Genomic DNA, 27946 nt, shown 5'->3' with positions numbered 1-27946 from the left:
AACTCATGACGTAAATTGCCACACCACCCGTGAAAAGAACACACCCACTGTTTACACGGTGCGACATCGCAGGGAAAGGGGCTTGTCGGGCAAAATTTTGTTGCTGGTAGGTGGTCAGTTTGCGCTGCGCTTCGGGCTGTAGACGCCGCGCTCGGTTATATCTCCGCGACTAGTAAGCACGGTACGCGCGCCTTTGAAACACCATGGGAGTTATTCGAAACGGAGCCAATGGGAAGGACCCCTTCAACGGGACAGGGGCCAGTTACGATGTCCTTGACGGGTGAGTAGCGTCGTTGGCCGCGCGGATACTTGCTTGGCCCTCGCATATCGCTTTGCTACAGCTGTTACTAGGGCTCGCAGGGTGCGCGACTGAAACGTGATTACGTTCTGAAGCACCTTCCTGCCGCTTTCCACACAAGCGCTCGTTTTCAGCCGATCGTTTACCTGCTAAGGAGGTAAAGGTCAGGGGAGCCTGACTGTGCGGAATATGCACTTATCGCGCACTCAAGAAAAATTATTCTATGCACGTCGGACGCTGATTACAATTACAAGGGCTCTACAGAGCAAGGATGCAATGAAGCTACTGCATCTAACTTGCTAGGTTCGCGATATATTTCCTGCGCTGCGCTGCCGCTTTTCTAATGTGTTGTCGAGGAAATATGTACTGGGGACGTATTCTCGGATGATCACTTTCGGCGATGCTATCACTTTTTATACACGGCGCGTCGTACGATTCGAGCGGGTTTCCTCAACCAGCCAATCAGCGCCCACTGAAACTTGCCTCCGAAAGTGACCGTCCGAGAATACGTCCCCCTGATAACGACAGGGTTATTATATTGGAAAAAAGTTCCGATCAGATAGATAGATATCAGCTTTTCGGCCCGGGTTGCTGCACAGTATTTGCAAACTTATTGCTGTTACTATAGGAGCGAAAATGACAGGATTAATTCCCGCAAGGAAAAAAAGAAAAAAAAACTGGCTCGTGATCATTGATTGTGCCAAATAGTAAGCATAGCTTATGCAGAGACTGCACTACTCTAGAATCACTATTCCCTGATTGGTAGCGAAGCTTGTAGAATGGCTACTCATTATAACATGGCTGCTGGTTGGGAAGTCATAGTTGCTGTTGGTGTGGGCTGCCCTGTTTACCGACTTATATTTGTGTTGCATCCTTCGCACAAGTTAACTTGAGCATTTTCCCATAAGCAGGCGCCAATGTCTAACCTTGTTAAAACAGCTGCATCGCAGTGCCAGGCAATTAATGATTGAATAAGTAAACAGACATGTTGCATGCAAACTTGTGGTACAAGCATTACATCTGTCACTTGCTTCCAAAGAGTTTCCTGTGTTTGGCTGTTCTTGATTGTAATGACATCTTCAACTTGTCTTCTTTTTTTTTGCATTGAGTGAACAAACAAATATGCTAAACCTTAGAAAGAATACTGGCAAGGAATACCTTACATAATTTGTTATAATACTTGTCTCGAAAAACCAGTTTTGTGTTTGACACGCCGGAGATGGTTACGTCATGACGTCGCTACGCAGTTGCTTGCTTCATTTCTGTGATGGCTTCGGTTACCGCACACAAGCTCAACCGTAGGAAACATATGCAGTACTCCTTTTTTTTTTTCTTTTTCACCACCAACAGCATTATGCCTAGCCCTATTGCTATATGAAGCCAGGGAATTTCACTCTGTGTTCTGACGTTATGGTAATGTCGATCACTCCCAAGTGCAGCATTTCGACACAAACTTCAGTGCAAAATTGTAATATAAAGTATTTCCTAACGTTCGTATTTGTTAAATTGTGATCCTTGTACATGTGAAGTCTCTACAACTTCTAAAATATTGGTCAGCACTCCTTTAACCTCTTCTGTAGCTGGTTGTTATGATTTTGCTGCGCATAACATCTGAATTTCTGAATTGGAACTAGAAGCTTAAGCAGTGGGCGTCTGAATACTAGTATATTTTGTAGTTTCCAAGAGCCCCGACATCAACTCGGGAAATGAAGGCCCCTGTGAGCATTCCCAACTAGGTTTAACCCTTGTCTGTATCAGTTCATTCAGGCATGTCCACAAATTGCAACTACCATGCTTGCAATATCAGCCGTTTTACACGCTTCAGTAGGATGCGAGATTATGACATAAAGGTGATGTAAAGGTATCATTTTATGCCAAAATCCAGTTTCAGTTACCCGTAACAAGTTCACAGATTTCACCCTGTACCAGCGACTTTTGTGAAAGTAACATTGCACGTTCTAGACACACATGACAGGGATCCTACACCTCCTTGAAGTTCTTGAAAATCCTTGAATTCGGGAAAAGAGATTCAAGGATCCTTAAGACAGTGAAAATAAATGTGCTCCTTGATTTCTTTGAAAGCATTAGGTTATGAATATCCAAAGTAATAAACTCTGTGTTGGTGCTGTGCTATGGACACTCTACCTGGAAACAGTTCTGTATATTCTGTCTTGAGAATGTTGTTAGGTGATTGCAGTCTGTTTTGTCCATATCTACTGACAACAGGCTCGTTTAAAAGGCAATTGCCATTGCGGTGCTCAAGGAACCCAGGTCAACGACTGAGCCGGACCATTGTTTTTTGTTTGTTTTATCATGGCTTCATCTTTCAGGCCCGGGGTGGTATTCTCAGCAGATCACTTTAAACAATACATTCTCTTTCTCGAGATTTTTGTGAAACTAGCGCCAGGTGAGTCAACATCTATGGGCGACTGCATTCTTGGCTCTGTGCCAAGTCGCGACCAGTTTAGAGTGCGCGTCTGGCATTTGAACACCTGACTCGTGCTCCAGACTGGCCGTGGTCAAGGGCGTAGTTGCAATACAGTAGAAGGAACACAGTCACCAAAAGACGCTGATACGCCGTCACTAGTCTCACGAAAGTGAAAGTATCAATCTAAAAGTGATCGCCCACAATACCGCCTCTGGGCTCTAGAAATGCCTGGAGAAAAAAGTTTCAGCCATTGATGTCTTTGTTGTCAATGATGTCTTTGTTGTCAAGTCTTTGTCATGTCTTTGATGTGAAGAGTATCTTTGGTGAAGCCACGATCACTACCAATCCTCATCTAGTGAAGTGTGTCATGTGCCACAGTGTTATTGACATCATTACAATGGGAAAGTTGAGTTTGAAAAGCCAGCTGAAGAGCTTGAAGCATGTCTGCAATCGTGGCTGCTTATCTGTAAAGAATTGTTGTCAGGAAAAAGGAGATTTGAATGTTTTTTTAGTTTTTGTGTATGACCGAAGTTTGTTTCAACCTCCTTAAATTTTGGCATTCAGCAACCTGGAGATCCTTGATCTGACCTTGAATTTTGTGTTGCGTGTCCCGCAGAAACCCTGAGACCCATCGTCTCGCATTAATTGGAACATTAAGAGACCCGAGATTTGCATTTGAGCTATGCAAAGTTTGAATTACCCCATGCTAAATAAAACGGGGCCCAAGAAGAATTGTGAGGCTCTATGTGAACGACTGTATACAGATGACAGTGTGTGCAACATAATGGAAAAGTGCCTTTTCACATGCACATCCTGAGTGATGAATGAATGTTGTAAGCAGCCTGCAGGTTCTAAAGAAGCAACACAGGACGAATGCTGTCTACCAACTGAAGGTTTATTTAGAAAAACTTGCTAAAGTATGATAGCTTTGATATAAAATGCTTTAAAATCGCATGAACAAATAAATTATGATGCCATTAACAAAAGCTATTTGTTCGCGCAATAGCAATACCAACCAATATCAATACTTAATCGTTGTATAAGAATTTGTTAAAGAGAACATGCCAATTTTCTGCAAAAATGTACCAGATTCTAATTTTTCATGTCACTCGTCACCAGGTGGCCACATGCTGTCCTTTGTAGTAGCATAATAATATACTATTATAAACATAATAGGCCAACTAAAATTTCGGGGTTTCTTCGAAATGGCCATAGCGTTGCTGTCGTGAACTGCCTGGCGTTATCACTTTCTAATTTCATTGCAAATTAAGAGGAGGGTTTAGCTCAGGGCCATTCCCTATTTCCGTATTAAGATGCTCGGGAAATGCAAAAAAGATTTCAATGAAGTTTGTAGAATTTAAGAGAGAAAGCAGGGGGGAGTGTAATGTTTGATTGAAGCAGAATATTTATTTAGGCCCACATAGGTTTTACAGAAATTGGTGAAAATTGGCAGTTAAAAAAAGTTAAAGCATGAAGTTAGTAACTATGCACTAAAGACAGATGTTGCACTTCTGTAAACTGTGTTGCATAACCTAAAGTGAACAATTATGGGATATGTGAGTTTGCAGCTTATATGAAACTTAAAATGTTTACGAGGGCTTTGCAAAAGTCGTGCTGAGAAGTTATTGGCAAACTTCAGAGTAGTGCTTAATTCAGAGTGGTACAGCAATTTTGTCCACTTTTTAAATGTCTCAGTAGATACGGTTTATAGAACTGTGATATCGTTCTTTATTGCTGGGTTACAGTGGTATGTTTGACTCCTCAGTGTTGAGAATTTTATGTGAGATTATTGTCAAGGAAAACTGATGCTCTAAATAAAGGAAACTTGTTCCCGACAGCTAGTAGATATTAATTATTTTGTTTAAATCCAACAAATCTCTCCAAATTTAGTACAGTGGTTACTGAGCAAAATACATTTTCTGTTCCTATTTTTTTTTTTAGATAAGAGCTACTGATGTTATAGCTTCCTTTTAAGGCACATGCAACAAAGGGTCATCCCACTTCTTTATTTGTTGCCTGACATTTGAAGCAGGTGATACACTGAATGGACAGCGCTGATGTGTGCAAAAGTAACTCAAGTGACGACCGCGTTCTTATCATTGGCTGAAGAGTGGTGTTAGCAGGGGATACCGTCCACTGCTGATGTGTGCTTGAAGCTCTTGCAGTCAGCAGCCTGATAAGGCCATGCAACTCGGAGGTTTCTGTTTCCTTGTTTACATATCTTGTTGATCTTTGCCCACCTAGTACTTGCGAACTGGTGGGAATGCTTGTACTATGCGAGTTTTAACTCTGAACACAAACAACTTCTGCTTTGTTTCTTTTTTCAACAAATACTGTAGCGAAATTTGCTCTCAAGAAGAACGACCGCAGGAGCTCTGACAGTGGCTTTTTCTGCACCACTGCGTAGATTCTGCATTCGAGTCCTTTGTTGAAGTAATTTCTAGTTTGCATTTCTGTTTTTGAGGTGGTGAAATGATGGATCACAAGGCTGTTTGGCTTCTGAGTTGAGCTCTTTGCTTCAAAGGACTATCTCCACCTTGTGTATCGCAAAAATTGTTTACCTTGTTATAATCAACGTCAGCATTCAACTAGTGCTTAAAGGGACACTAAAGGGAAACAATAAATCAGTTTAGACTAATAAAGCATTGTTTGAGAAACCTGCAGGCAGTCATTTCAAGAAAATAGTTTGAATATTAGATGAGAAAATGAAGGTCCAAGTATCAGTATTTGAATTTCGCGCCGAAACGCCAGCGCCGGTACGTCAGCGTGACATCAGGGATTCCAAAGTTTGTTTTCGCATTTGGGCCGCGTTGGCTGAATAAAGGTTCCCGAAACTTGGCATGTTTAATATTTGGTTCCTTTAGAACACAGTGTAGTCAATCTGTACCGCTATATATAATTAGTAGGCCCTAGAAGATGCCATCAAAATCCAAGACGTCACAGCCCCCAGGTGCGGGAACTCAAGTAGGCGTCGCCACCCGCATTTCTTTCTTGCGCTTTTTCTGGCTTACCAAACGTCTTATCGTTGTAAGAGTGGTGTTTTTGGTGTTGTAGAACGGTGATTTACTGATGCAGAAGAAATCACTTTTCACTTTAGTGTCCCTTTAAGGTTTTTTTTTTTCCTTACAAACTGGCATTTGTGCTGCTGAGGCATTGATATAATGGCGCAGATGGCTGTTTGTCACGTCAGTATCAAGCTTCTTTTTTTGCTTCAGATGACTGTTTTAACCTTTTCTGTTTTTCATAAAAATTATTTCTCTTCCTCTTATAACTAAAGTTGAGAAGTCGCCACATAGCTCACTGGCTGTAGAAAGCTGCTTAGCATGAGCTCATTTGATTGAATCCAAGCCACAGTGGCCACACTTTGATACGGGCAGAAAGCAAAAACGACTGTATTGCCTTTCGATATTATACTTCTGTATTGTCTTTTGACCTTAGTGGTCAAAATTCACCTGCACAACTCAATGACGGAGTTCTTTGTAGTGAACTTTGTAGTTTTAGGGTATTGAAGGAAAGTTTAAGTGCAGCTAAGTGACAGATTAGCTCGAAAGCATCTAGAGTGTCACTTACTGAGAACATAAATTTTGTGAACAGATAATGGCAGTAAAACAAAACAGTGTTTATTAGGTGACATATTAATATGAAAGAAACGAAAGTTTAGCTCTTTCCCCTGTACTTTCCCTCACAAGAACTTGTATTGGCAGTTTCTGTTTCTGCTCTATTTTTCCTCATTCTTGGCATTGTCTACCGAAATTATTTGCATAGATGGTGCTTGTGTACTTGTGTAAGTAAGCCCGCCTATGCCAATAAACTCTTGCTGTTAGTCTGAGTCCACTTCAGTTTTCTCCTGTTCTTGTGGTTGAATTAGCCTACAATGTCAGAGAACTCACTGCTACTGTTATTTATCACTGCTCTGTAGGCACTTTCTGTGTATGTGTGTGTGTGCGTGTGTGTGTTTGTGTGTGTGTGTGTTTATGTGTGTGTGGAACCATGTGACTCGCTTCACACTGTTGTGCCCTTCAGTGTATGTCCTCTAAGATTGTCAGGGCCACCACATAGGAGACCCTGTTTGTTGCAGACAGTTTGAATTGTACTAAAATTGTCTGTCTTCTTCAATTGCAATTTCCTCTGCAAGTAGTGATGCTCCTTGCATAAAAGAAATGCCGCAGGGTGTTTAAAGGGCAGTAATTTAAGACTGATTAAATTTTTGCGGTTTGAGCTTTGGTGCATTAGTGAGGTGACACTGATTTCAAAGCACCTTCTCATATTTTTGTGTGTTTTGTCATAGTTCTTGAAGCATTCCAAGATGAGTCAGTGGTTCTCTTATATTGCACTGTAGTCCTTTCCCAAGACCCCAAGCAGACCCTGTTGAAATTTATGATTTCACAGCAAGCTGATTGTGGAAGCATCAGGCTGGTGTTGACACCTGGCTTTAGTTTTTCCTTCTTTTCTGGAATACTGGGCGTCTTCTTACTGTAAGGGTAGCCATTTCGATTTTGCAGGAACATAATTTACTACAAATCCCAATGTGCCTCTTGTATGCCACATCCCTTTAAAAAAGCAGTGAGTCAGTCAGTCAGTCAACCTTCGAAACTGCCATGTTGGGCCTCTTGTGAACATTCCTTTCTTCATGAACGGGTGTGATGGCTGTTACAAATGACGATTGTGTTGAATACCTTCCTGTAGGTTTAATAGTCATGACGAAGGCGAGGAGCCCGTGGAACTGGTTGTCCATGTTCACCACTCATCGCTTCTGGAGCCGCGACGGCGCGCTGCGCGCCGGTCAATGCCTGCCTGTGGCGACGTCTTGGGGCTGAGCACTCGCGGGAAGCACCGTTCTACCAGAAAAGTACGGCGCCTCGACAACGGTATGCTTAGTTCACAAAATGGCTTGCGGTGCTGCTGTGTAAACATCGTCAAATCATATATTTTCTGACAGAAATTATTAGAGGAAACGCTGGTGCCATGGTGTGCGTGGAAGCTGCAAACACGGCAGTTCAGCTAGCTGGGTAATGACTGGCAGTAGTACATTGATTCGCCCTAACTTAGAGTTTTTGGCTTTAAACAGCTTTGCAATCTTACAAGTTGATGATTTTTTATGAAATATTCCATTATAAAAGCTACAATTTACAATGATTGGACATGTGGCCGGAGACACTGCGAGTGCTTGGAAACTTGGAGTAAATCATAACAAACAATGTCGTAAGAATGTTGCAAGCCACAGGGAAGAAGATTAGACAAATCCAAGTAATTACCATAATTTGCTTGCTAGCTGAACACTTGCAGTACCAGGGTGTCCTCTAGTAATCTTTGTAGCAATCTCTGTGGGTCAGATCACCTTCTGCCCTACACAAACTGTACCCTGTTTCAGTAGTTCTGTGCAGCAGAGCCAAGACTGTGCTAGCGCAGATTCCTATGCAGCGAGATGTAGTGCCACGGTTCGGAACCTGTTGGATGACTCAATAGCCTTGACAAGGGGGTCTTGTCGTCAGGTGTTTACTTGGAAGCTCCTGTGCTGGTTTCGGGGCCGTTTATTGCATGATTTTGCTTCGTTCTTTAATAAAATATTTGTTGAGGCTCTGTGATACTGAAAGTAGAGTTCTTCGCTTGTTCGAATGAAAACATGCAGTGAACAAAATTAATGCAGTGTTGGCATACAGACATTAATTTGCATTTTAGAAAATACAAACGATTTGACATTAGCTAAATTCATTCGTCTAATCCGCACATCACAAAATTGCGTAGGACTCCCTCCTGGCTAGTGCTTCATTTAACCCTTCGTGCATGACTGACCGTCATCCTGCAGTTTTGCCAACTATAACGGGCTTGGGACCTTGTCAAGCTGCTCAAGCATTTAGTCCCATACTCCTTCTATCCAAAGAAAATAAAGTTGGTTGATTGATTGTTTGTTCGCAAGAATAGTGTCCACAGCCTTGCTTGTGTGAAATCATTCCAAGCTGCTCATTTAGACGAAAGGAACGAGTAAGTTAGGAACAAATAAGTTGGCATTGAAATGCTTGGAACAGTGTGGAAAGAGTGTGATAACGCACACAAATTCTAATTAAGAAAACAGCTGCACTTAATAATGTCAGCAAGCACACAGTGTACAAGTGGATGTTACAAGAGGAATCAAGAGATGGTGCCACCATCCTGCGTGACATGCTGGCTGAGTGTCCCTTCTGAACCCTGTTCTCTTGCCTTCTGCACAACCCTCCTTCTCCTCTTTATCTCAAAATATCTTGGGAACGCAGGCCTTTCTGGTGTCAGGGCAGATATGGAACGAATTTCTGCCACTGCTATCACAACAGCTTACCTCACTGTCAGTTGCAGTCTTAGTAGATGCTACCGTCACCTGTGCTGCCGCACTCGCCGCTAGCAGATGACAGGGCACCTTTAAAGGTGTGTTCACCCCTAGATTGGTTACAGAGCCATGTAGCTTCCACCATGCTGCACGGAACTACTGAAGCAGAGTATGTGTAATCAATCTCACTGACTATGCATAAATTTAAAAGTAAACGTGGGATTAAGCAATGTTTCTTATTTTTTTTAATATGTTACCAAAACAAACACTAATAATACAGTTAAACCATGATGTAACATAGTGTTGCATATAATGAAGTGAATCTAAACTGCTTCCTGTAATTATCAGAATGTAATGAATAATGCTTAAATGAATATTGGACATAACGAAGGTAGCTTTGTGTTGGATGCAGCTTTATTATAGCAAAGCTCGAGTGTAATAATTTGGGTATACTTTCATTTTTGTATGAAAAGCTGCCTCTGGAGCTATGCCTCACTGGAGTCATGGGCATTCTGCCCGCTGGTTTGCCCAATCAGCCTGCTGGTTTATCCAATCACTGTCCTCTGAAAGTGAAACCTCCAAAAGGGGTCAATTCAGAAAATGGTCGCGGTTCATAGAGGGGCAAGGTCCCCGAGAAGAGCTGGAAATTGGGCAAGTTGATTTAGGTTCATGGTCGGGGCCTGCACAAGAAACGGAGACAAAGGCAATACAACAAACACAGGTCAAATTTGTTTGTGATTGTGTCATGTTTTGTTGTGCGGCATTATGAAAATGAACACAGAGTGATGCAATGAACGTGGCACAATGTGACAAACACATGACAAACAAGTTTGTGCTGTGTTTTTCATGTGCTTTCTCTGTCACTGTTCCTTGCACAGTGCCCGTCCACCAAAAGACCCTTCTTTACTGCATTCAATCTCACCGTCAGTGCCACCATTTTTTTTTTTTGTGAGATGGAACACAGCTTTTTTGTTGAACCAGTGTAATGATGACTAAGACAAAAAACTTGTAGCAACAGGCAGCCAGTTCCAGTTTGTGCAGAGGCCTTCATTATTTCTGTGTTCCTTTAGTTGAGTCCCTGTGACTTGAACGGCACCTTGGACCAGTAGATGCTTGACAGCGTTCCTACCAGGCACTGAATTGTTAAATTTGTGCCAAAGGCAGTTGCAGGGGCTCCTCGTGACGAGATGAAATGAGCGCGCGTGTGAATGCAGAGCGCTTCCTGCACACCCTTGCGGAGGAAGATGAGGACGCTGCAGGACAGTTGAGCATCGACGACTTCGTGCACCAGTCGGTCTCTGCCTTCTCCCGGTTGCTCGCCGACCTGGACAACCATGAGGTGCGTGCAGTCATCTGCCGCTGCAGCTCTTCTCATTAGCCTGCATTGTTCCGCGACTGCAGGCAAAGTTTGGGCAGAAGGCAATGATGTGGCACACAAGGCAATATGTGTGATGCTCTTGCTGCAGTGTTACGAATATATTCGCAGTGGGAGAACCAAACTGTACTTGCGTACCCAGTACCTGTGCTACAGGCATTTCATACTGATTGTGACATCAGCTTGGGGCTCTTGGCTCGTGCATTATGCTAATTGTTTGGCCAGTACTTTACCCTGTTTGCTCATAACTAGCATTCATGTAGAGTTGGACAGATTGTGAGCCCTCTGACCTGGCGCTCTGCAAAAGCTATGATTCTGGCGAGTGAATGGCATCACGGTGGTTGGTACAAATGCTGGTGGCATTTTGTATGCATTGCCCGCTGTGGTCGCTCAGTATCTGCCGCGTTTTTCTGGCGAGCACAATGTCATGAGTTCATTTTCCTGACAGCAGTGACCAGATTCTCTTTGGGGTAAAATGTAAAATATCATGCAGCATACTTTAGTTATGCAATTAAGAACTTCGGGTCGTCAAAATTACTCTGAAACCCTTCACTGAGGCAGCCATTTTTTCCTGCTGTCTGGCTTTGGGCTGTTAACCCCCACAATGTAATTTTGTTTCATCCACATTTCGGCCGCAACATGGGCAGGCTGCTCACCATGTAGGTCTGTAATGAGTGGATGAGGGAATTCTCGATCCTGTACATTATTGAAGTGCAGTGACATCATGAAAGAAGCGATCCTCTTATGGACTTGTCCCGAACTGTACTCGTTGAGGCTCCACTACACATCAAAAGTGAGGCTACACCCAAACAGCAATCTGACTGCCATCTATGGATCCGTGGTCCACACTATGCATCACTGCTGAGCTTCATTGGACAAAACCAGTTATACATGTGTAGATAACATGCTTAACATGTCTGATGCTGCAGGGAAATGTTTCAAATTAAGAAGAAACACTCTGAGTTTCAAGGGGTAAGATGAGAATCCATGTTTAGATTAGCTGGTTCATGTGTTACATTGAATTTGAAATGTGTGCGGCAGGATGAGGACATTGTAGAGGCACATTTGGTAGAGTTGGTGCCTACAATTGGTCCCTGTGTGTGTCGGTCTACATGCCTCAAGTTGTCCTATAAGAAGTGTGAGTAAGACACAATGTGCTAAAGGTCGAGTGCAGTGCTTGTAAATTAGGCCAGCAAATATGATGCATTTGGCAGCGGTGAGGAGGACAGCTGAGAGGAGGGAGGGAGGGGCATACCTGGTCCATCGCATTGGTAAGCAGTCAAAGAGCGTTGAGTGACAAGCCACATGCTGCCGTTAGCAGTCAAATTAGGAAAAGAAAAATCAAACGAACAGTGGTAATAAGTTGCAGTTTTCACACAATGACTTGTCACTTGTAAAGGAGAGTCACAACTTCAAGGAACACTTATTAGAAAGATTAGAAACGAAAATGAAGGTCAAAGTTATTGCTTGAATTTTGCACCATAACTAACCTGTGCTGGTACGTTGGTGTGATGTCACTGGTTCCAAGGTACTTTTTCATATTCGGGCTGTTGGGGCTTAGTAAACGTCCAGTGTAGTCCATTTTTACTAATAAAAATTTAAGTAGGCCCTAGGAGACACCGTCAAAATTGACGATGCCACGGTGAGCGGGTGCACAAACTTCAAGCCAGCATCGACACTCGTCTTTTGTTTTTTGTGTCTTTTCTAGCTTACCAGGCCTCTTCTCATAGTAAGAGCAGCTGTTTTGGTATTGCAGAATGATACATCACTAATATAGCAGAAAGTATTCTTTTCTTTAGTGTCCCTTAAAGAAACTTGTTTTCAGCTATGGCCAGGGATGGTAGGGTGCAGATGGCCCAGATGTATTCACGAAGCTGAATTCTGCATTATGTCATGCGAAATGAGTGAAAAAAACAAAAAAAACTACAGGGCACATTTTCTTGAGCTAATAATTCAACATTTCTAATTTACCTAGTTAATGTTTGGCTACATCTACATTCTTGTGGCCATGTCTGTGCAAGTTTAAAAGCAGGAATGTATTAATGCATTCATCACAGCTGTGCTTGATGCAATAATGCTTTTGGTGCACTAGCATTCAGTGCATTAATGCATAGACATTAGTGTATTGAAGGCATATATTTTTGACTACGTCCTCTGTTATTGCATTATGTGCCTGTGCTAGTATGTGCTGAAACATGCTAAGGCGCAGGCATGCGCTCCTGCAAAGAGAAACTGCCATTTTATTTGAAGTGCAGTAGAACTCCATTGATACATTCTTTTGGGGGACCGTGGAAAAATAATGTGTGATCTGCAAAACCCCACAACCATTAACAATTGCTCCACTGATGAGACAAAAAGGTACTCTTACACAAAACATTATTTGACATTATTTGTAGTTAAATTGGAAGCCTAAGAAAAAAGCTATTTGAAACCTGCTCAGTAATGCATGTTATCATTCATTGCCTGACAGTTAGACTAAACATGAAAAATTTTTCAAGCACTCATAATAACTGTGGATCATCCTAATGAAGCTTGTAATTTTCATCTGGTGCCTGGGTTCAATTTTCGGTAATACATGTAGCAGCCTATTTTGACCCTTTTTAACCTTTTGAGGGTCACTTTTTTTAGCTGTATGTGACCGTCCAGTGTCCATTTTTTTTATTGCAGATTCCAATTCTTCTTAGGGACTTATTTCGAAAGAAATTTACCATAATTTTTCTAGGGTGACCGTAAAGCGAGAAAAAAATATTTTGCGTTGGTATATATCTACTCTTCATTCATGAATAACAACAATAAAAAAGAAAATAACCTTATAAGAACAAAAAATTCAAGGCTTTGAAAATGCGCGCACGAGAAGATTTCACAAGACTCAAATGTTCTTGCTCTTACACTACTAATATGTACATCTGTAGCGTAATCGAACTGCGTAGGTACACTCGCTCAAGAAAACTGTCTGGTTGTGTGCCCATCAAAAAAGGAAACGTGTGACAAACTTTCACTAATCTTCATCTTATCGCCAACCAGAGGCAATAAGTTTTCGCAAGTCTCCAAAAAATAACAAACAATGGAAACAAAACAATGGAAAGCATGCACGGCGGCATCCTTCCTATGCACAGCCCTGTGAGCACTAAACGAGCAAGAAACAAGCGGTCACCCTCTGAGTGATTAGTAACGAGATAGCCATCAGTTTTGCAGTCGCAAGAAGCCGAAACCACCCGCGGAACAAAACCCAAACCGCCGCTCGCCCGCATGTGCGCCAATGCGCAAGCGGTAGTATATAGATGCATGGATGCAAACTAGCTCGAATACAAACCATACAATGAAAACCGAGAGAGGGAGGCGCGAGAAAAAAATTCCCTGTATTCCCACACAGTGGCAGCATATGACAGAAAAGAAAAAGCTAGTAAATAGATGCACTTTTTAAACGTACAGACAGTGCCGTAAATATACAGCATCGACCATTTCGAACTTTTTCGCGGAGCAGTATATTTACGTCATTGACCCTGAAAGGGTTGAGCACTTGCATCCCCTTTTCAGTTTCCGGGAAGCCTTATAGCATGATCGAAGTAACTGCACAAGGTAGCAAAGGTCATGAGACAGCTCCTGCAAACATGGATGTCGGGTGACCCCTTGTGCTTTTGCCCACCTTCTCCTGGCTTTCAACTTCAGGAGCCATGTTTGGGTTACCGACAAGTGATGATCTGGACACGGGTTTGATTCTCCTTCTGTGCTACATGACAAGTTTTGTGAAGTGACCGTTCTCAACGATGAGATGCGGTGGTTATCGTAGGCGCCACTGCTGGATGACGCAGCCGCAGTGGTGTGCTGTAGCAACTTTCGGACATAACCAGGGAGAAAATTCTAAGAAATGGGGAGCGAATACACATGGCCCTGTGGAAACAATATAGTATTGGTGCTTCAGAGTGTAAAATCTGTGAAAATGTAACAGATAGGAATGTAACGTGTCAAAGAGATTCTCCTGTATTTTGTCACTACTATTCACCTTTGCTTCTTTTTCTTTGTTTAAAGTATTGATGGAACCACACTTATGTCACGCAGGTCTGGGATGAAGTGCTCAACTGCAAAGGGCAGGTGCAGCCTCTGGCTCAGGACCAAGAGCCCGATGAAATTGCCGACGAAGTGACCAGCAGTCTTCCCACCTCTGGTGGCTGCTTCCAGAGGCTGGACGCAGCACTACGGAACCTGCTGAGGAAGCAGCGTGTCCCCCTAGTGAGTACTCGCAGCAGCATTGGGTGCGACAGGCACAAGACGGTGAAGTTGCTGCCTACTCGCAGTTAGTGTGGCAGTCCTCAAATGTTTTCATCATTAGTGACCCCCACCAGCTTTCATCTGAAAGGAACAGCTGAAAAAGTTTTGTACACTTGTCCCTCAGCATATGTGTGCAGTGAATACGCATTCATTGTACCAAACATTCGCCCCAAGGTCGTTGCATGGGGCAGAAATGAAAACATTGCCTTTATCAGTTGTCTGATTCCCTTCAAATGAAGTGGGGTGTTATGGTAATCCAGATCAATGTTAAGCGACTCACTCAAGTCATTCTTAGGTTGCACCAAAGCTAGGAGATTGGATGCGTTTTTGTAGTATTTTATGCTATGCTAAATGAATCACTGAGTAAATAAATAAGTAAGTAAATAAATGATCAATCAATAATCAATTGGGTTCATTATTATACCCCTTCTTTAATTGTGATGAGACTCCTGTGACTGCAGTTCTTGGTTACAGGGGACCCCCAAGCACTCTCGTCATCTCTTTCCTGTACCTTTCTCTCACTCCCTTTCCTCGTTCAGTTTCTACAGCTGCATCACAGAAGATGGAATGTCACCAGGTCACCAGCTGCTTCATTTCTTGAAAGCAGAAGACGCCCTGTCACGAGCATGTCGGCAAAGAAAGAAAGAAAAGGTTCAGCCTGGTGACGGGTGGCTGCCCGACTTCTGTGGGCATTATGCACGGCCCACAGGAGGGCCACTGTGTCATCTGTGCCACCAGTGCATTAACAATGATCCGAGGGACAAAGAAAAAAGCACCTCAGTGATGAAGGAACCGCACCTCCAGTGAGGAGTGTGTCAGACATCCATTTAGAAATCAGCATTCCAGCCCTCCTGCCTCAGCTGGATTCAAGCTGCTGTTACTAACATGTGTCTGTATGACTGTTTCTTGTCAGCTCTTACCCCGTCCTGCTGGTACTGATCACTTTGTGGTTGTTCCATCCCAACTTTTCTCACACACCTGCACAGAAATGAAAGGGTTTTAACTGAGCACTCTTAGAGGCCTACTCTATTCTGCATTCACGTTAAATCACTGCAGGTAGTTACTTGCCCCCCCAGTATGCCATTCCACTCATTCGTAGCTCCATGTGTCGCTTCGTAACATGTAACTTCACCAGCCAAGCAATTGGCTTACTCTCTTGGCCATTGACACTCTTCTTTCAATTCAACACTGTGCAAGATTTACGTTTCAAATATATGTGCAACACAAAGATCTTACCAGGGTAGAATTTATCTAACCTTGAGATATGGAGAGGCTCTTAGCATGGGACTCAGAGTTGTGCTTACATATCTGAATCTGAGAAGTGGAGTGGAAGTTTCAGTTTTATGGGTTGCTCCCAGTTGAGTTTAGCAGATGTACATTGGCATTATCACTTAAGTGTGGAATAGAGCATGCTGTTCAAAGTGCTCACTTAAAACACACCATTTTTAATGGCTTTGTACGCCCTTTAGAGTGTAATTTTGCCACATAATAATACGTGTCAATCTTGCTTTTATTCCCCTTGTTTAACCCTTTGAGGGTCAATGACGTAAGTATACGGTACTGCGAACAAGTCCAGAAATGGTCGGTGCCGTATATTTGCGGCGCCGTCTGTACGTTTAAAAAGCCCGCCAATTTCTTAACTTTTTCTTTTCTCTCATGTGCTCCCACTGTATGGAAATAGAGGAAATTTTTTTCTCTCTCGGTTTTCATTGCATAGTTTGTATTGGAGCTAGTTTGCTTCCACGCGTCTACCTATGTACTACCGCTCGCGCATTGGTGCACGTGCAGGTGGGCAGTGGTTTGGGTTTTGTTCTCGCGGGCCATTTCGGTGTCTTCCACTTGCAAAACTGATGGCTATCTCATTATCAATCACTCAAAGGGTGACCGCTTGTTTCTCACTTACTGAGTGCTCACAGGGGTGCGCATAGGAAGGATGCCACCAGGCATGCGTTTTTGTTGCTTTTTTTTTTTAGACTTGCCCAAGCTAGCTCCCTCTGGTTGGCGATAAGATGAAGATTAGTGGAAGTTTGTTACACGTTTTGTTTTTTTGACGGGCACATAAGCGCACAATTTTTTTGAGTGCACGCAGTTACGCAGTTCCATTATGCTATAGATGTACATATTAGTGTAAGAGCAGGAACATTTGAATCTTGCGAAATATGCCCGTGTGGGCATTTTCAAAGCCTTAAACTCTAACAATGCATCAAGTTTTTTATTCTTATAAGTTTATTTCCTTTTTTATTGTTGTTATTCATGAATGAAGAGTAGATATATGTCAACGCAAAATATTTTTTTCTCGCTTTACGGTCACCCTAGAAAAGTTAGGCTAAATTTTTTCGATACAAGTCCCTAAGAAGAATTGAATCTGCAAAAAAAAAAATCGACCGTGGGCGGTCGCATAGGGCGAAAAAAATCGACTGAGGATAGTTAACTTTATTGCCTGGCATCTTCTTATTGGAACACTTTGTGTTTCTCAGCTTCTCATTACCATAGGAAAACAACAGACTACGAAGGCAAGGAAAGCATCTAGAGAAAATTACCGGTCTCCTTGATTGAAGTGTAGAAGTATAATTACAAATGAGGGTTAAATTTCTGATAAGGTTCATATTCTTAATAAAGGAAAAAGCCCAATAACAGGAGAAGAAAATGCATCTCGCATTTGGTGGGAGCCAAGCCCCACAACCTTCTGCAACAACCCATATACTTGGCTTCACAAATACTGAAGAAACAGAAGGAGAGACCGCTACTGCTCTGGCTCAAATTGTAGAGCGTCACACATGTGATGCGGAGGCCCTGGGTCTACACTTCAATTAAGGAAACAGTCTCCATATGCTTTCCTTGGTTTCATTTGTTTATATTTAAGGCGAAAGCCTTAGGTGTCTACGTTGGCAGTGACCTTGGCCAAACTGCGCCGTGACGAAAAATGGCAGACGCCGCGAAACGTAAGATCACTTCAACAGATGCCCAGATTGACATCACATTTCTCAGGGAGGTTGCTGTAAACAAAGTAAATTAGCGGCTTCGAAAAGAAAATTCGGTACATTTCGGTCTGGGTGGGAATTGAACCCATGCCTTTGGGGTGCGATACGAGCATGCCTCCCTGAAGCCACGGCTTCTCTATGGTTGTCGTTTACTGCGTTCTGGCTTAGTGCGTTCTGGCTTAGTGCATTCTGGCTTAGTGCGTACTGGCTGACTGCGTTCTGGCTTAGTGCATTCTGGCTTAGTGCGTTTTGGCTTAGTGCATGCCTGATCGCACACGTCGCGTGGTCACAGAGACGCGCTCGTGCCACTGCTTGCGCGTTCGTCATCATCTTGGACAGCTCGCTCCGCCGCCACTCATCTTGACAGTGTTTCCATCAGATTTGTGCATTAACGTTTTACAAACGTGTAACACCTGCTTAATTTTTATTTACTTTTGGGTTATTTCACCATCAGGGTCACCGACATTACAGAGGAGAAGGGGTTAATAATGACACAGAACAGGATAATGAATTTTTAAAAACCTTAAGAGTGTTCCTAATTAAACAATATTTGCTAGAACAAAACAAAAGTACAACAGACAATGTTAGAAAATATTGTCTAACAATACAATATTATAAAGGAAACAGAAGCATGACAAAGAAATGTTACAAAATATTGGTTAACGCATTCACAAATTTGTCATGCTCTAAAATTGTTGCTAGTGGTACAGATAGGTAGTTCCAATCATCATTAGATTTTTCGCAGTATGTAAGAGTGTAGAAATGAATTGGTCTTGCATACTGGGATGCAAACCTTATGAGTATGGTCTACACAGTGTGAAATGTAATGGGGAGTATGGACGAAATAATTGCATAGGCAAGGATAATAATATAGATAGTTTGTGAAAGGGGCTTAGGCAGAACATCATATGGCATGAAGCAAGGAAAAGTAGCTGAAGCTTAGCTTTCATTAATGCAGTCCCCGCGGTTTGGTCATGGTTCGACAGTACAATATGAACCAAGTTGTTTTATACCATTCCTAATGATTGTATTAAAGGGTCCCTCACCAGGCCCCATAGTAAATTTTGGTTATATGCTGGAAGTTGTTAAGTGTCGTCTAGGGAGCATTGTGCCGCATTTTTCAAGTTGGCTGATTAATAGCCGAGATAGAAATATTTCTGTGCTGCGAATGCATGATTTCAGCAGGCGGGCTCCACTGCCAAGCAAGACGCTCTCTCCACTCGCCCCATGTAGCCTCCGCAAGCGAAATTCCTTCCCTGCGTTCTCCCATCCTGGACCACGAGGATCGCGTGACGCATACGTCACAAGCCTCGCCTTCATTTTTTTTATTTTTTTTTTGGCTCCTCGCTTTTTTTTTCTTCGCTAGGCACTTCTGCCAACGGCATTGGGCGCGAGCCTGTTGTCTCGTTCGTGCAGCGCACGATTTTGCACACTGTGCACAAGAAAACATAACTAGCGGTGTAATTTAGTGCTACATGAATACTGAGGCACAACAAGCAGATTGCAGAGCGTGATCACGCACTGGAACATGGTAGAAAATGGCATAGTTTCGGTACCTGCGCACGTGACCGCACGACCATGGGAACAAGCAGATGAAGCGGAAGTACATCTCTCTTGCTTCAGTGCAAAGTAAAACAAAAAACACAGACATTCTGTTTGTGTGTTTTATTATTTCTCTAAACTTCAATTCGTCAATTCAAGAAACAGATCACACAGATAACAGATGTTGTCTTGAATAATTCTCGAAGTCACGTGTCATCATGGGTGACATCACGCTGCGGACACGATTACATCACCGTCCGGCTTGGAGCGTGGCAGCCGCGAGTGAAGAGGGAAACGGCGTTCAGATGGAAATTTCAGATCTTTCCGCAGCGCGTAGCGATGTAATACTTTGCAGACATGATTGTTATTGTGCAATGTCTGCTCTGCGCTTGCCAGTTCAATATGGCCAGACGTGGCAAGGAGCCCTTAAGTTACTTTGATATGGATCCCAAATTGGCACCACATATTCAAGTTCAGGGCAGTTGAGTACTCATTATTTGTTGGCTTCATATGGTTCTTACTGAAAATCAAGCGCCTACATTCCCCTGAGTCTCCTCACTCAGTTTCTTGTGGTGTACCTGACAGTAAAGTATGCAAGGCACGTTCGAGAAACGAAAAATTGTCCAGGAACCATCGAAGATAATTGCTGATATAAAGCGAAGCTTCTTGTCATTCGACTGTCTTGGCCACCATCGCAGTTTTTGTCTTTTGGCTTAAAAAACAGCTTTACAAGCTGACAAGAGTGGCGATGTGGGCTTGTTGTTGCATCTTGACCAAAGTTGGTTGAGCACAGGGAAACACGAGGACAAAAGTGGTCCAATGTGTCTTTGCTTGTGTTCGTGTTTGCCTGCGCTCATCCACCTTTGATTTACATGCTCCATCACTCTTCACTGATTTATGGACCACTCCATTTGAAGCCATCTCTGTAGTGTTGTACAACGCGCCAATTCAGAGCACTGTGGTATTACAGTACACCGAGACGCGTCCTGTCTTCACCAACTGCAGTGTTGCCTTCGCAGTGGCATGGACGATGTCATCGCGGACATAACCAGTCTATTGGCAGCATGACCTTCTCGCGCCTGCGCCTCTCGAATGCTGCTCTCTAGAATCGTCTCCACTATAGCCCTCTCCCAAATTGAGCCACTGCAGCACCAAAACCTGTCCTGCTACACTTCAAATGCAGTTTGATGACCGTTGTTTTCGTGTGGCAGAATTGCACCTTGAAGAGTTTTACAGTTTTTCCATGTTGTGTGTGGTGAACGCCCCGGGGGCCACCGGCACTGAGTGGCTGACCATGCGTGCAGGGCACGCTGTGCCTGCTGGAGTCCGAGCTGTGCCTAAGCTTTGAGCGCGAGCCCCGTGGGGAGCAGCGCTACCAGCTGGCCAGCAGCTTCGAGCGCCTTCTGCTGCATGCCCTGTGCCAGTACATGAGCCTGTTCGCACACAGTGAGTCCTTCTTTGTGCTCTTAACGTCGTGCGTCCACGGTGCTCTTGCACGAGGAGCCACCACACATGCGCTGAGCTTCGTGATGTCAGTTCTGTATGCCTAAATTAAAGGAAAATTGGAGCATTGCTATATATTTCAAGGATTTTCTTGCACCATGACATAGAACTTGACCTGCCCCTGTGGCTCAATCGCCATGGTGTCCTGCTGTTAAGCACGAGATCCCATGTTCCATTCCTGGCCATGACTGCTGCATTTTTGTGGACTGCTGCAAGTTGTGCCCTTGGGGACAGTGTTGCAATAACTTTTACAAAGCGCTGCTGCTAGTTTCATTATATTAGCTTACAATGACCTAGTATTAGTAGCATGGGTTATATGACATTGGTGGTAAGGCCTGGAGTTTAGTGTATTCAGATGGTACACGCAGGTTTAGGGCAGAACCTGTGGTGTGGTCAGCTTTTTAATGGCGCTGCCTGTCCCATGGATCTCGAGCAGGTCTTCAAGCTACGTGGCTTGTTTGCTTGTCTTTATTCAATAATAGCATTAGAAATTAGAAATTTTATCTCTGTGGGTGATACATTGTCATGACATTTCAGCTGTAAACCAGGTGGACTAACCCTGGGTACTACTACTGAAGTTACAGAATATTGAGAGCATGTTTTGGCAGCTGGATGCACGTATAGCTAGGCAGTAGAACATATCCCTTTGTACATCCGTTGAAAAGCAGTGAAATGGCAGCTGCGACAAGGTGGGCCATTTCGCGCACACTTCGCTGGAGACTAAGAGCCTGCTGTAGCAAGCACTGTAGCACTGTGCGAGATTGAAAAGGCCAGTTTCTTTGTATGTGCCGCTATATTTCATGCATGATGAATAAAAAAGCCGGAACACTTGTCAGAGTGAATTAAGTGGATGAGATGATCTACATATGATCTTGGTGTCAACAGATAGTAAATAACAAGTGCATTGCTAATGCTTGTGTAAATGCCTACGGCAGAAAAAATGTGGGTCCTATCACCATGAGATCTTGTTTGCGTTCAGAAGTAAGGGGTCTTTGTAGTTTTTTCTATTCAGGCTGGCAGCTCATAAGGGTTGTGCTCAATGTTTTATCTCGTGGTAAATCACAGAAGATCCTGTAACAGCTGTCACTGTTAAACGTTTTCGACTAACGTGCCTCACATATGGTGGTCGCAGGCTACGACATGGAGGGCAAGCGCTGGACGAGGGTGCGAAACGGCAGGACCGAGTTCTGTCGGCCCCCTGAGTCCCTCTCCGCTTACCTTGAGCGCCACTGGGCCGCCCGCAGTGGCTGCTGACCACTTCAAAAAGACCTGCATGGTCATCAGCGTTGTTTATTGTGCAACCCACCTGTTAAATTAACTGAACCCACCTTGTCCTGACACTTGCCATCACCTTTGCTTGTTTGCAGCTAGTAATGGCTAGATAGGCTAGTTTGTGAGAACAGTAAAGAGCAGCATAGATGACGGTGATGATTGGGTCTAGTTGGTTAAAAATTTCATGAAACAACAGTGCTGAAAGATAGGAGGAACAAAAGATGCAGACTACAGGAGCATTTGTGTCGTCTGCATCATTTCCTTGTCCAGTTTTTCACCACTGCCGTTCCATGGGAATCGCCATAGGTATGGCCACACGGCCAGCCATTTCTGAAAAAGTGGTTTTGCACTTGTCTTCAAAGCACACACTTATTTGGATTTTATGAGCGTGGATGTCAAAAAACAGATTATTTTGAGCAAGTGGTGCATGCGAGGTGATGGCTGTTGCTTTGTCACATGCTCGTCTACTTGTAAGGACATTGCTTTGGAAATTCAAATGGACTAATAGAGATGATATGCTAGAATGTGTGATGGGTAGAGTTGTGTGTGCTCACTTCAGCAAATATGTGTAATGAATGTTGCTTGTTTTGTGGGAGGTTGGGGTGCATTTTAACCTTTCTTGTGAGCCCTGAAAAAAGAAAAAAAAATGGTATGCAATACTAGCATCAAATTTAATTCTTTCACCTACACATCAAACTTGTTCTGTATAGACATTTCGGAGTGTTTCATCCCTTTTTTCGCACAGTAGTTGTACTGCACCATTCACTTCAAGAATATGCAGGCATTACTTAGACATTGTTCTTAACAGTCACTGCAGTCACCAGAAAAACGTGGCTCACAGCTTTTGAGCTGGAAGTGCAAAACTCATTTAGCACTGAAAGTGCCCCACTGTTGCCATCATGACTCATTCGCTTGGTTCAGGGTGTTGAAGTCCGAGTGCACGCGTTTTTCATATGTAATTCACGATGTTTAGTGTAGTTAGTCGTGGGGAAAATATGGTGCAGAGCTTTTGTGTGCACACTAAAAACTTATTCAGCCACTTAAAGTACTCCATCTTTCTATCATGACACCTCTTTAGTTTCACTCGCAGTGTTCACTCCAATTTAGTGCATGCATTTCGCAGACATCGTTCACAACATTTGCTCAAAATGGTAACGAAAATGTGGTGCACAGCTTTTGTGCAGACGCCGCAAACACGCACAGTGCTCCATGTTGTCATCATGAACTGCTTTGTTTGGTTTGCGTGATTGCTTGAAGCGTATCCAACTGTGCATCCAGCACTTAAAGCACTCGATGCTGCCATCATGGCACCTGTATAAGCCAATTGAGTGCATTGCTGACATTCTCAACATTCATGGTAGTTACTGGAAAAATGTGGCACACAGCTTTTGTGCACACAGTGCAAGCTTATTCAGCACTGAAGGCAGTGAGCGTTGCATCATGACTTAATGAGAATTGGTACAACGAGGGCATGTGACTTCGTTTCAAAAATGCGTCTTTCACATGGTAACTAGGCAAACCAGAGTGATGCAATTGGGTGTTTCCATAACTGTTCTATATTTGGTAAAAGAAGAATGTACTATGTTGCCTGGTGTCACATAATGAGTAGGGTATGGTAACGCTTTCATAATTGCATGTCAAACTTCTGTTTGTTGGCAAAGGAAGTTTTACCAGGCTAGTCATTACAGAGTCAAGAAAAAGAAACAGTAGGCTCACAAATGAGGCAAGGTTGAAGTTGGGCACTGGCAGAAGCTCTTTCGTTGTGGTCTCGCAGTGAACGGAAAGAGTAGAAAAAAAAGCAGGTGAAAGCCTCAAGTCTTATTTTTTTTAATGGTTGAATGCATGCTCAAACAAGGTTTTTGAGTAATTTCTTTTGCTGTCATCAGCTGATGCTTCAGTCTTTGTGGGAAAATTAAGTGTGTTAACTGTGGCTCCGTTGTGACCTGGTGCTCTGTGCTTTTCTTTTGTGTATCCGGCTACCTTCACTCTAATGCTAGCCTAGAATGCACAATTTTTAGTCAGGTAAAATTTCCTGTCACAAATGTCTGTCCGTCTTGAAAGCGAATGTTTGTCTTTAGCACTCAAAGCACTGCTGTCAGACTAATTTAGTGAGTCGTCTCTATGGAAGTGAGGCTACCCGATTGCCATTAATGATACCTTGCAAAGCTTTGCACTTAGACAGGTTTAACATTAGTCACTTACCATGCACTTAGGGCGTAGGTTTTATCACTTTTATATCACTTTTTAACCGCTCTTATCACTTTTTCAACAGTGTGCATTACGAAGCGAGCTCTTTTGCAGCTTGAGGCCTTTTACTGTTGGCAACAGTAAAATCATTGCAATGTCAGAATATGTTTGTTAATTAAATGGACAACAAAAGGAAGCACTGATTCAGCCTTGGTTGTAGATTAATTTTAGAATAATGTCTCAACATCATTTTGGTGGGGAAATGTTGTTTATTACTAGATAAAACAAAACCTCAACTTTCCCCTTTGCATTTGGTGCCCACCCCACAGCAAAGACAACCTGATGTCATGTATTTCTGTAGATTATCACATATCTTGAATATTATGTATGGATGACTGTTACATAGACGCACGAAAAGTCCACAAGACTTGCCAGGTTATGTTTTCATCTTTTATCGCAGTGTAATTTAATATATTTTCTCTTCTGTGTCCATTTAAGAAAGATTGTTTTGCAGAAACAACACTTTTATTGCTAATTTCATAATATGGATCATGTGTCATGAGAAAATTTAAGATTTTTATGTGATTCTTGAATTCTTTCTTCTCATTCTCAGCCATGACAGTTGCTTGGGAATGCCGTTTAAATTCAGACTTCAGAAGTTAAGATTTTTAGAACTGTAAATAAAAAGTAAAGAAGAATGTGTGAAACAAGGTAAATAGATGACTGTAATATTCTTTGCTTTATTGTTTATTGTTATGATTTTTAGCATAGTTTTGCTGATCAATTATATAATTTGTGTCCACACAAAGTACTAGAGACGACAGACATAGTTAAACGCAACTGACGTTTCTATAGCTTGGGCCTTACTTTGTTATATTGTTTGTTTTATATATATGTATATTGCAAATTGTTTTTAGAGTGGTGCTTGCTTACATTTGCCATTATGTTCACCTGCATTGTGCATTAGAAATAATGTTTTGCAGTCCATCATCATCATAGCCTGACGATCCAGAGAAGTGTGCTTACATCTGTGATCTGTCGATTTTTACAGTTTACTTGTGTTTATTCAAACTTCTAGGCACACAAGATTTTTGTTTAGACTATACCTGAACTTTGAATTGGTTGAAGTTTAATAAGACGTGGTTACTAAACCTTGTTGATACGTTTTTCAGGGGAGTGTAGGAAATAAACATAACAGGCAGAAAAACATAGCAGTGAGAAAGGCCCAAATCGGCCACATAAATGTCAGAAACAGCTTCGAACGGCCGCCAGTACAGTTATTAAATGCCTCAGCACTCGTATTGTGATGAGAGATGGCGCTTGCACACGTAGGACGCATACTATATTCAGCGACCGTAGCCCCGTTTCACTCCCAATATGCTTCACTGCATAGCATGGCTGTATGTGGAGAAGCTTACTTAAGGAAACCTGCGAGAACCACAACTGTGCTGAGGCAGTCATATCAGGACTGACGATCGCATACTTTCAGCATTTCGTGGCAGTCTTAACCACGGGCATACTTTATTTGTGTTTGTAGTGATGTACAAGACCAAATTTGCCTCTGCACCACTAAATTTGCCTGACCGCCACATTCAAACGCAGCGTAAGATGCGGGAACATTACAGAATAGCGACAAATGAAACGGGAACATAATACACGAGCTTCAACAGGCTTTAGGTTGGGACTGTTAAAATGCTACGTGGCAGCCAGGAAGACCTAACAGCGAAGAACGTATCAACGGGGTTCCACTCTATACGTATAGGCACAAAACCTTTTTATTTCTGTATTGTGTGGTCATTGCCAGGTTCCATAGAGAACTGGAGAAAGTGTGCCTGTGCAGTCATGAAAGCTGCGAATACACGCAGGAGTCATAGGTTCCGTTCCTGTTATCACAGCATAGCAGCAAAAATGCTTGAATTTTCTGAAAGTCTGGTTTGAATTTGGGAGCTTCAAAATGCCTTGAAGGCATAATGAAAAACGAGTCTTCAGGTTGGTGCAATTAACTAGGACATTAAATTAGTTGAATCAGAATTCGCACACTTCGACTGTGCTCATAGTGATTACAAATCCAGATGGCGTCATTTGGTTGCCTTGCGGTGTCTGTACTTGCTTCTCAGACGTCAACAGAGAATTGCTTCTCTGTTGAACCATTTTTAAATAACAGCACCAGGCCAGACCTGGCTTAAGATGATGCGTGCTTTGCATACACATGACAGTTCGTTGCGCTGTACTCTATGCTGTCATTGTGAGCATTAAAGTCATTGCTGAAGAATGTGGATAGATGTGAGTTGTCTAAATGTACATTTTGGCACAATGCTGCATTTTTTTTGCCACTGTGGTGTCCTCTCTGTAGTGGTATGTAAAGTGACCAACGCTGCACATTAGAAGCAAATTCTAATGTTGCTGCAAGCTGCAAGCTCTGTACTTACCGCAAGTGGCTCGGGGTAGTAGTTTTGTGTAACTTCACATTCACAAGCACAATCAAGTTGCTTGCATTCACAAGCCATTGCACAAATGCAAAAATCGGAGCATTTATGTCATGACTGCATTTCACTCGTTGCCTTTATCGAAGGCTGCACAGTGTGCTTGGATTGACTAGGAGTTACTGTATCAGTGCACCTGGCACCGACAGGAAGTAACAAGCAGGGCTGGCAAAGATGCCTTGCAGTTGTATCATGATACGATACAAGATACTTGGGCAACAAGTATTTGAGATACAGACGAGATAGTACTACTGCAGTTATTGTATCCAATATGACACTTTCCATTTGTCTTAAGATACTTCCTTTCATTTGAAAAATTTTTATTATACATCTGCATGATGTAGCAGCAAATGCGTATGCACAGAAATGTTGGCTTGGAAGTTCTTTAACTCCAACCAATCATGTTGTATTTGAATTAAATGTCTGTTAGTATCTCAAAAATTCTTTATTTCTTGCCAAAAGTGTAATATTTTCATTCTAAAACAATTTATTGGGGTTGCTTTAGCTGCTAAACATGAAATCTTGGTTTTTGCTTGTCACTTATGTAATTGATGGGAGTTGCAGCCCTGCTTGCCGACCAGCTAGCCAGGCATCGTCTAAATGCAAAAACATAAATTAGGAGCCTCTGCACGATGGCGCAAATACCACTGTGCAGTTTTACCTTGTCATTAGGGATGCGCAGACCTCTTCGCCCGCCCTCGCTGGAGGGCTATGGCGGAAAGACAAAAGTATGTCGGTGCGTTTAGTTTTATTCAGGTGGCATTAGTGGCAGCAGTATCACCTTGAGAAGCGGAATCGAGCCAACATTTATAGTTTCGATCGGCGATGTTGCGATAGCAGTATCTTGTATCTTAAGTTACACAATACATTCTTTCATGTATCGGAAATACAGATACTGATACATCTCGCCAGACATGTCATGATACAGATATAAGATATTTAAAGAGTATCTAAAATAGTATCTAAGATATATGTATCTTCGATACTGCTCAGAACTGGAACTAACAAGTGAAAGAGGTTATGGTGTGCACAAAGATGTGCAAATGGAAGTTAAAGGCACAGAATGGGCCGAAAAATTTCGGCATCATTCGCAGTGCTTCAAGTGTTTCTGGTGCATAATTTCTATTGAAAGGGGCCCGTGATGCAAATTCAGCATATAGATTTTTTTATTCCCTGTTGGATTACATGGATGGGTCTTGGCAATGCCTCACCTGCTATGACAGAGTGGACCCGAGCGTGTTTGGTATTTTGATCTGCTTTGAAAAATGATTCGTTCCTTGCCGATAAGCACACAGCTAACACGTAGC

General features: G+C 42.7%; 1 protein-coding gene across 2 annotated transcripts; it reads left to right on the top strand.

Annotated features, from left to right (window-relative positions):
- The first annotated feature begins 14 nt into the window (after positions 1-14).
- Positions 15-26432, top strand: LOC135914633 (R3H domain-containing protein 4-like). Of its 2 annotated transcripts, XM_065447565.2 has the most exons (6): positions 22-280; positions 7413-7594; positions 10242-10366; positions 14462-14632; positions 20499-20640; positions 21830-26432. In XM_065447565.2, exons 1-6 carry the CDS (start codon positions 204-206, stop codon positions 21949-21951), a joined length of 819 nt encoding a protein of 272 aa, XP_065303637.2. In that variant the 5' UTR covers positions 22-203; the 3' UTR covers positions 21952-26432. The 2 variants fall into 2 exon arrangements, with proteins under 2 accessions (XP_065303640.2, XP_065303637.2); XM_065447568.2 differs by lacking the exons at positions 20499-20640; positions 21830-26432 and adding an exon at positions 15211-15391 and having other exon boundaries at positions 15-280.
- The last annotated feature ends 1514 nt before the right edge of the window (positions 26433-27946 follow it).

Source organism: Dermacentor albipictus, chromosome 9 (genome assembly GCF_038994185.2).
Source record: "Dermacentor albipictus isolate Rhodes 1998 colony chromosome 9, USDA_Dalb.pri_finalv2, whole genome shotgun sequence".
NCBI classification, from domain to species: domain Eukaryota; kingdom Metazoa; phylum Arthropoda; class Arachnida; order Ixodida; family Ixodidae; genus Dermacentor; species Dermacentor albipictus.
The sequence above is the reverse complement of the archived record's forward strand: the minus strand, read 5'-3'. Positions and strand labels throughout refer to the sequence as shown.

Excerpts from the sequence above, each read along its gene's own strand:
- LOC135914633 (XM_065447565.2), top strand. The coding sequence starts at position 204 with ATGGGAGTTATTCGAAACGGAGCCAATGGGAAGGACCCCTTCAACGGG. Across the intron at positions 14,633-20,498 it reads GGAAGCAGCGTGTCCCCCTA|GGCACGCTGTGCCTGCTGGA; the intron begins GTGAGTACTCGC and ends CCATGCGTGCAG. Across the intron at positions 20,641-21,829 it reads CATGAGCCTGTTCGCACACA|GCTACGACATGGAGGGCAAG; the intron begins GTGAGTCCTTCT and ends TGGTGGTCGCAG.